Source organism: Mytilus galloprovincialis, chromosome 10 (assembly GCF_965363235.1).
Source record: "Mytilus galloprovincialis chromosome 10, xbMytGall1.hap1.1, whole genome shotgun sequence".
Classification (NCBI taxonomy): domain Eukaryota; kingdom Metazoa; phylum Mollusca; class Bivalvia; order Mytilida; family Mytilidae; genus Mytilus; species Mytilus galloprovincialis.
The window spans coordinates 82,733,255-82,743,496 of NC_134847.1; the positions used below are offsets into that span (position 1 = coordinate 82,733,255).

General features: G+C 31.1%; 1 protein-coding gene across 1 annotated transcript; it reads left to right on the forward strand.

Annotated features, from left to right (window-relative positions):
• Positions 1-1,498: 1,498 nt before the first annotated feature.
• Positions 1,499-9,618, forward strand: LOC143048589 (cathepsin L-like). Its single transcript, XM_076222358.1, has 9 exons — positions 1,499-1,544; positions 1,940-2,076; positions 3,367-3,472; positions 4,111-4,260; positions 5,018-5,141; positions 6,047-6,147; positions 6,579-6,741; positions 8,296-8,401; positions 8,697-9,618. Exons 1-9 carry the CDS (start codon positions 1,542-1,544, stop codon positions 8,794-8,796), a joined length of 990 nt encoding a protein of 329 aa, XP_076078473.1. The 5' UTR covers positions 1,499-1,541; the 3' UTR covers positions 8,797-9,618.
• Positions 9,619-10,242: the final 624 nt, after the last annotated feature.

Consider the following 10,242-nt stretch of genomic DNA (forward strand, 5'->3'; position numbering starts at 1 on the left):
TACCCCTTAATAGACCCCAATTCACAAACGAAAGATTGATGGCTCACCTAGACATATTAGTCTACCATTTTATGAAATCCTAAGTCAATCTGACAAGCGGTTTTGGAGAAACGCTGCGGACAAGTTCATTTTTAAAGTGGCGGAAGAAGAGGAAGAAGCTCGGGGGGGGGGGGCACTTCCTATATAATTAGTGGTAGGGATGAGCCGCTGGAATAGGTCACTTTTTCATGCTCTATGATATATGAAAAGGGTGAGAAATTCAGATTAAATATATATCAATAGGTTGATATTATCACTTGCTTGATTATATCATAAGTATCTGAAACTAATCAGATGTCCGTATTTATTCTTGATGCGGTTAAACCACAGTCGCAAATGCATCAGTTATTTGTCAAACCAATTAAACTCTGATGTTGTATTTCCACTGATGCCAGTGATAGATGCAATAAATCTAACTATTTTGACATTTGCACCTAGTTAACATTCAAGGGTTTGTATACATAAAACATGATAACAATTATTTAAAGAAATTCCATTGTGACAGCGTCCTTTACTACGAGGGAATGGCAATGAACTTTTTTATCAGTTTTTAATTAATATTTAAACATGTTAAAATCAATGAAGGTGTTACACTCTGGGGTGATATTACAGTTATCTGACCATAGATGATCTGACCAAACGTCTTTTATATGTATTGTATTTTGGAATTGAAATATCTTCATAATGAAAGATGTAAAATGGGCAATAAAAAAAAAAGTGTTTAAGATGTGACAAATTTATTGGAAAAGAAGGTGATATTATTGCGACTATTTTGCTTCTTAACAAGGACGTGATGATGAGCGGGAAAAATATTGAAATATATCTATAGGTCTGTTTTTTGTTAATTAATATATGACAAGGTATATATTTTTGATTAACAAAATATATGAAAAGGGTGGGGTACTTGATGTCTCAGCTGCTCACCCCTATCAAAAAAAGTTTGAAGTGGCCCCCCCGAGGGAAGAAGAATAATAATAATAAAAAAAAAAGAACTGAGCAAAAACAATAAGTCTAAAAACTTTGTTTGGGAGACTTAATAATTTACAGGAAATAAGTTATTATTAAAAAAAAATTGAAACACGACTTCCTCTTTTTTGTAACATATTATTGCAATCGCAACATCAGTTTTTTATTCAACCTTTTAGAATTACATCAAAATATATAATTTGCTCGAGTATAATTTTGAAATGAGATATACCCCTTTGATCAAGCCTTCTTCTGAAACAAATATCTATTGTTCAGATATTTTATTGATTTACGCATGCACTATTGTAACAGTTTTATTAGATACTTCCTTACTTATAACGTTTTCAACTTTAATAATATTTTTTGTGAAGCAAAGTCCATATTCTTAATGTCATATGATAAAAAGCAATCACGGAAGTTTTTGTGAGTAATTCACATATTCTTATAACTTCCTTGATTAGTTTCAAGTCTATAAATAAGAGTGAAAGTGTAATTTTGATAATCACAAAGACGGGCGATTTCATATCGTTAAAACAATGGTAAGTTACAATGTTGAAATACAGTTTTAAATGCAATTTCACTTTCACAGAAGTTTATATGAACAGAAGGCAAAAATGTAACATGTGTAACGAGTTATTTAAAAATAAACAAACATTATAGGATATCAAGATTGTTATCAAGGTATTGTACATGTTGCAGATAAATAACGCCTTGTGTCGTAATTTTTTCTTATTTCAAAATGCTTAAACAATCAAAGACATGACTGTTTTACAAAAAGTTAGGAATGCATCTTCTACAAGCTGTAGTGTTTTCCAGACATTCATTGTTAGAGTTTGTTATTATTAATACAATATGTTCTTCGTTTCTGTTAGGTTTCATATTTGAGTTACTTCATTTAAACATTCATGATATTTCAAAGTTTTTTATTTTTCAGATGCCTCTTCTTTTATTTGTTTTGGTCATTGGTAGTTCAGCTTTACATCAAACCAACCAGGACATGGATACAGAATGGCTACTATTTAAGAAAGCGTACAACAAAGCTTATGAGAACGGAAGTGAAGATTATTTCAGGTGGAGTCTTCTTTTATTTTATTTTTGTCTCAAATCAAACATAAGAAAAAAGAAGAAATTACAAATTTTTTGAACAACAATCATAGAAAGCCAAACATATCTTTATCGTATTAACGTATTTTATATTGCAACATCTGTCGTATGAGTAGAAATCAGTATAATAGGGTTTTGAAATTGATGTTTTTTTACATATGAATGAAGCATTATAAATGTAATGCATGAAAAGCATAACTATCCATACAACAAAATTAAAATGTATGTAAAACAATCTCACCTACACAAATGCTTTGGACTAATAGGTAGTTCTGACTCGTGCTAAAATGTTTAAATATGGATATTTTGTTTGGAAGCCATAGGGAAAGCTATCCACCATAGATGTAAGTGTGAATGTAACACTATAGGTCACTGCAAGGTTACCATCAATACATAAAATATAAACCGTAACGTAACGTGTTGACAATAAATCACATTTATACAGATTTTATGTAAATCTACTGTTTGTTTATGTATAATAATTCAAAATGCTGACGATTTTTTCCCAACTCATAACTATATTTAGTGAGACTTTTATTGTTTTTATTTTTTAATGCTCTTAACCTTCGTTCTTGATAATATGCTTCTCAACTATTTTGATTTGAGCGCTTATTGTGAGTATTGTTAGTTATACATTTAGAAACTATAAGAAAATAAGATTTTCAATCTAGGGTTTGGCTTTTCGGTTCTTTGATATTTCGATATACTTGGAGTTTACATATTTGACTTTGAGAGTTCCTGATAAGGTAAATCCAGGAAAACATTCCAAAAGCATGTAATTTTTGAAATATTGGTTTCTATTTTTCCTACTTATATTGGTTCAAATGTTGTCAAACTGATCATGTTTTATTGCTTACTGAAGGGTAGGCGGTTACCGATAGATGTGAACATAATTGTTGTCAAGTCTTCATGGACATCATTGGCAATCCAACCATATCTTTAAAATGTAACGTCTTTGTCAGATTCGCAGTACTTGTTCATCAACATTTCCGAAAAAAATGAGACTGTTCACATACCTGTTAATTTTGTATGGATAGGTAGGAATTGTTTCAAGCATTATGAATAGTTTCGAAAGACTTTAAAAAAAAATGCGACTAACACAAACATGTTGAAAATTGTATTGTCGTTGTATAAATTTTAAATTCGTGAGGGAGTACATCTTTGTCATTGGTGTGCAATATTTATTTATATATAAATATCGTTCATATGAATAACAATTAACAAATAAACCTACAATCATTTTTTTATATATGTAAGGCGATCTATTTGGGAGAAGAATGTTAGATATATTGAACACCACAATTTGGCAGCGGACAGAGGAGAACACAGTTACTGGCTTGGTTTGAATCCTCTTGCTGATATGGTACGTAACCGATCACCAAGCTTCATTCCATTACTACTTAGAGACAACAACCTGAACAAAAGGCAGAACCGGCACAAGGCCACCAATAGGTCTTCAACACAGCGGGAAAGCCCACAGTTGTTTATATTTTATGCGTTGACCGTCATAGATTTTATGCTTATACTTCAATTCCATAATATGCCTCCCTTTTAATTTAATCTGAGCGCTATTCGACTGTATATAATGCGTAAATCCCTTAATTGTTTCTCTAGGAGATTTAACATGACGATTGTATATTGAAACTAGAGGGTAAACAAACAAAATATCTATGAGTGTTAGGTATCTCGTCAGGCGTGGTTTGTGTATCAAACATAGTCAAAAAGTGCAATTTATAGGACGATTGAGGTATATATATCAATGTCAAACGCCTGCTGGCTGACAAGAATTTCGACTCTAAAAAGGAACTTGCAGTTGTAAGGTGGTTCATACAATATTTTTCATCGCTCAACTTTCCGTTAAAAATTCGACAGATCATATATAGTATCAATTAACGCCAAAAGAACAACACTTTGAATGTTATAGTAGTCATGACGAAATATTTGGTACGAAACGTTCTCATTTGTACTCGTTGTATTGCATTATATATATGATTTTTGTAGTCGATTGATGAGGTGATCGAGACAATGACAGGTGGAATGATACATATAAACACCAGTGAAGGTTCCACATTCCTCCCTCCGAATAATATTGAGATCCCTAGTGAAGTGGACTGGAGAAAGAAAGGTTATGTAACTCCTGTGAAAAATCAGGTAAATTTATACTAGTTTCAGATTCATAAAGCTCAATAAAGGAGAAATTGCAAACACTCAATAAAGATGCCATTTTTATAATTTTCTACACCTGATGCAAGTTTCTCTATAAAAGGACAAAAAGCGGCACCCAAATCAAATTAACCGTAAAACAGCACTGAATTCAAAACATACCCAAAACATCTGCCAAATTCAGATGTCACCATCTATACATTGAATGTACTAAACCTTGGTGTTTCGAAATAATTCAACGTTTTATAAAAAGATTTACAAAAAATGAAATTCACTAACATTTCATGTCAACGCAAAGGTGATAATTATTGGAATGGGATTATTCTTACTAAACTGTAATATATACACCACATACCATGGACAGGTAGGTAAGTACCAAAATACTGGTGCCACTGTTTGGCCTAAAATAGATGAATTTACACCTTCACATCATGTATAGTATATGCCGGTCCTAAGTCATGAACCTGTAATTCAGTGGTTATTGTTTGTTGTTTGTTTTATCCTAATTCTTTCCGTTTATTGTTGTATACATAAAGGTGTCTCTTTGGTCCTTAACCTTGTCTTTTATTATATAAATGTATCATAATGAAACCAAAGTTTTAGCATTATAATGTATTATTTCAATGTAAAGCAAGTTTACCGGTGACAATCGAATAATCAATGATTATAAAAAGAAGGTAATTTCTTATACTTAAACGCTGTTGTGTCTCATGTTCGTGCTAATTGCATATTTTCATCTTATCAGGGAGCATGTGGATCATGTTGGGCATTCTCAGCTGTAGGTTCACTAGAGGGTCAGCACTACAGGAAAACAGGGAAACTCGTATCGTTATCGGAACAAAATCTGATGGACTGTTCATCAAAATACGGTAAGTAGAGTAATGTAATACTCGAAGTTAGGAGTATGTAAACAATAAAGGGAGAAAAAAGGTCTGGCAAATTTAACAAATTGTTCCAGCGTCGTTTTAATAGCTAGAGATGTTTATTACAATTGCATTTATGCGTATCTATACTAGCTTAAATGTTAGAGAACATATCGAATGTAGCTAAATAAAGTCAACAGTAGTATACCGCTGTTCAAAGAGTTTGACTCAATCGTGTCGACAGAATCAGGTCCTAGGTAAACAACCAAATTAAAACAAAAAAGTTTTTAAATTTCATTTAGATGTATAGATTTTATCATATTAAATCATATGATTTTCAACATGCACTTAATGGAATGGATGTGTACTCATTTATCAATTTATCCTAAGTTGAAGTACTAAGTTGATATTTGTAATCTTATGAATACACATTTGATGTTAAACGGAATGTATCTTTGAAATACAAATTCGAAGCGAGTAATAGTAAATGTAAAATAAAAGCAGTAATCCCTTGTCAGTTAACCTGATGATTCAATCAAACTTCGAATACGAAGATGAGGTATAGTTGTCAATGCGTCAACTATCTTACAGAGAGACCAAATGACGTAGATGGTATATTTCATACGTTCTGTTTTTCATTTTTAAATTGACGTATAGTACTAATTGTAGTATATTTAAATATCAAATAAACTGCTGGCTTCTTTTTTCTATTTTATATCCACCAGTTCTCATTTATAGACTTTGAGGTGAACTGTACAAGGTATAATATAACTGTTCACTATTATTCATTATTATAAATCAAAATAAATTTCATGAAAAAGCTATCTAGATTAAGCTAATTGCAAAAATCAATTGAAAAGAGTTGATGTCATATCAAATAAAAAACCATCTACTGATCTTCATTCTTCTAGGAAACAAAGGCTGCAATGGAGGTAGGCTAACACCCTCATTTCAATACGTTATGGATAATAAAGGCATAGATACAGAAAATAGCTACCCATACGAGGGAAAGGTTAGAAAAACTGAATAACATTAAGTAATAAAAATAGATAAGTAAGTATGGGTTTTTCGATCTATCAGAGAAATAAGATAAGAGAGAGTTCCCACGTTTAGGGAGATGAAAATAACATTTTATAAATTTGGTGCGTCTTATTTAGCTTCATAATCATGATAAGGGACATTTAAAAGCAAGTGAAGTATACAAATCAGTTATGCTGGTGTGGAAATAATAATAAGTTTCGATATTTAATAAATAAGGAATGTAAAACTTACTGCAACATAAGTCAACTATCAAGATGTAAAGACCAGAAGCATAATAGACAACTGTAACTTATTTTAACAATTCGTATACATTCTTTCCATTGTCATGATAGTAATGCATTCCTTAAATTCGTATAAGATACTGGAATGTTTACATGTACATCTGTTTTGACTATGATACAGGTTGGAAACTGCCGGTACACGAAATCTAATATTGGAGCTTCTATCACCGGTTACACTAGGATCAGAAATGGAGATGAAAATCAGTTGAAGGAGGCTGTAGCAACAGTAGGACCTGTTTCAGCATGCATTTACGTGGATCAAAACTTTAAGTTGTACAAACGAGGTAAATATAATTTTTTTTCTTAAACATGTCTGTATTAAGTCAGGCGTATGACTGTTATTATCAATGTGTCCGTTTCTACATATACGGTTTTTGTTGTTGCAGTTCAATGTTACAGTTGTTCCCTTGTTTTCCTCTAGTTGTTGATGTGTTTCACTCGTTTATAGTTGGTAACCCGGATTTGTTTTCGCTTTATCACTATTGAACATCAGTATACTACTGTTGCCTTAACGTTTAGTTACTATCTTTGAAATGAATGAAATACAAATTTTAATTGTATCACAGTTATTAAATATGGTAATCAAGACAGCTTATGTTTAACATGCATGCGACCTTCCGGATTTAAACTTGTGTGACAGTAAGACACTGTAGACTTTCACGTTGTTGGTCAGTATTATTGAACATTGACATCACGTTAAGTGCAATGTAAGATACCGAAGTTTTTTGCACGTTTTGTTAGACATGTTCCTATCCTATGTAATATCTATGTTGCAACCACGACGTTATTAAAACTTCTTCGAATGTAAATCTGTCGTGAATTGTCAAACACATGTCTTTTTTTCTACAAATACGCGAATTAATGGACTTTAGGTAGCTCTAAAAAAAAAGAGTCAAGAAATATGATTCGCAAAATAAGATATATTATCAAAGGTTATGTAAGTATCCAAATTATAAATATTGTATTATTTCCATATATAATTTAATATTATATGTTTGAATATCATGTAGTATTTTTCGTAATGCCCTGATGTACATTATTTTCTGTAAATTAAAATAAAATACACATGTATACTGTAACGAAAGGATAACATAAAGCTAAAAAACTAATTATTCAGATCCGGTCGAAAGGACATACAAGAAAACAGTACATATTATAAACAAAATAGTATAGTTGTATCTTTGTTAATAAGTGAAATATTTAAGACGTTTGAGAGTTTTGATCAATTAGGAACTGAAATTAAACGAAATAGACCTTCTTAAAAAAAATCCAACTGGATGGGAAAGGTATTTATCAATCGGCTAAAAATTAGAGAAAGTGAATTATCTACGAAGTACATATTAAAACTGTTTAACCAGAGTTAAGATTTTAAATTTTAAGCGTCATTGGGGTTGGTGGATTTCCCAAGTCAACAACCTCATCGTTGGCTGTCTGATTGAGTATCTTTAATTTTATGTCGTACTTTAATAGACTCGACAAGATTGATATGATGCAATATTAGAATGACACAGTCCTATTTTCGAGGACTGCATATTTCTCCTTACATGTTTATAGATGATTTTTTCATTGGGTGTCGTATTCCAAACATATCTAGTTATTCATATAAATGTTATAAAAATATAGAATTGTATAATATAATGCCATCTTCTTGGCTGGTGTGAATGTATTTATTTTTAATGTCCTTAAACCTTTTTATTAGCAAGTGACAGCACACACAAGTATTCAAATCTTTTCTCATTTATACTTATATAAAACAGATATATTTATCTTTATCGAAGGGATAACATACAAAGTATTTACAAAATCGATACTTAATGATGATTCAAAAACAATTTCAGGTGTATTCAATAATCCGAGCTGTAAGTCTTACACGACAAATCACTGTATCCTTGTTGTTGGATATGGCACGCAAAGCAGCGATGATTATTGGCTAGTTAAAAACAGGTACCAGTAATTACTTTTCTTACTTATTATTGTTTATTAAATTTCAAGTTGTTTTATGTTTTAGCTTTGATTTGATTATTGGGTTTATCTACGAAGTATAAGTTGTAAGATCTTAGATAAAAGTTTTGACTGAATTTTTTTCTGGTCGAAAAGATTACCAGCAATTGCATTTAAGTGGAGTATCTGCGAACATTTCGAAGTTTTTAAACTTCAATTACTATTATAAAACTATGAAGATGGTTATATATGTTTTCTATTTCACTATAAATTAAGCTTAATTATTAACTTATTTCAGTTGGGCAACCACGTGGGGAATGGATGGATACATATTGATGTCAAGGAACAGGAACAATCAGTGTGGCATAGCAACAAATTCAATGTACCCACTAATGTGATGACTACTATATGACCTGTGGTTTAACTTGTTGAACTTCTGAGAATACGTTAATTATATTGTCACGAAATTTTTTGAATCATTTAAATATATAAGTCTTTGAACTACTTGAAAACATAGAAATCGTATAACATTATGTTACTTGCTTTTCCAACCAAAAAATTAAAAAATCCAATCAGGTATTAAGATGAAAATAAAGGAAACGCAATGGTCAAACTGTGAAATGGTTAAATGAAACAACTAATATTTTCTGTTTGCAAAGAAAAACATAACAATATTATCAGTTCGAAAGACAATCCTACACTTTACACTCTGTCATCTTACTTTAATAAAAAAAAAACTATTCTTGAAAAATAAATCTCATCGAGTTGTGTTGCGCATTCTATCACTGAGAAGAACAAACTATATATGCGGTTTATTAAAATATACCTTTTCACTTTTTTGGTCTTATTTACGTAACTAATTCGAGTCATTTGTATCTTTAATTCGAAAATTAAGTTTGTAGTCATTTTGTAAAGCTCGTTGCTTTAAACGTCACCAAAGGCCAACGAGCTATATGCTAGTTTTCTTATAAGCACGTGGTTTCCATGTTAGAATTACATTTTAAAATGTTCCTCCGTAAAATACTTTTAAACATCGTTTAGCCATTTCCTATTACACGCCTGGCTCTGGGGCATATGAAAATGTATGTCCATATATATAAAATGATAGTTTAAAAGATAATTTCTTTACATTTTGGATTATTGATAAAATATTACTTTCAATCAGTATATCTACCGGCATGAACAATCTTAAATATTTTATATAAAACATGTAAAAAGTGTCATTGTTCTTTTATTCTCGTTTCATTGGTAACCCCAAAGAACATAACAAATAAAACGTAAGATAGCACACAGTGTGGAAAAATTTATATCCTTGTTGTTCAATCCAAGAGACTGAACATATTTTGGAAAGATTAACATCATCAGTGTGCAATTCTTTAGAAGGCATATAGTTATATCATTAGTGTGCAACCTGAACGACAGCAGATATTTTTTCCCGTACCGATGTAATCAGTTAATTATAAGCCAATATCAATCGATTTTTCAATTTGTTCTTATGTTTCTATGTTTCACCATTGACCCAGGTTCAGCCTTGCAAAATTCGGTATGAGACTGTACAAAGTCCAGAGGCCAGTAGTTCAGTAGTTATAGTAGTTCATGTATATCATAATATATGTTCGTACATTGGTTTATAATAAATAAGGCCGTCTGTTGTCTCGTTTGCATTGTTTCACATCATTCATACCGGGACCTTTTTTTAGTTTTTAGCAAACTTCTTGAATATTGTGTCAGTTTATCTCATTGTTGAAAGCGGTTCAGTTGACTAAAATTGACTACATTTACTTTATTTGGCATTTGGCTCGTTGGAAATCATGCCACATTTTCTTATTTGAAAACATATTGTG

Bases quoted from the DNA above. Each gene is read 5' to 3' on its own strand.
- LOC143048589 (XM_076222358.1), top strand. The intron at 6,742-8,295 runs GTAAATATAATT...AAACAATTTCAG, and splicing joins CTTTAAGTTGTACAAACGAG to GTGTATTCAATAATCCGAGC. The intron at 8,402-8,696 runs GTACCAGTAATT...AACTTATTTCAG, and splicing joins TATTGGCTAGTTAAAAACAG to TTGGGCAACCACGTGGGGAA.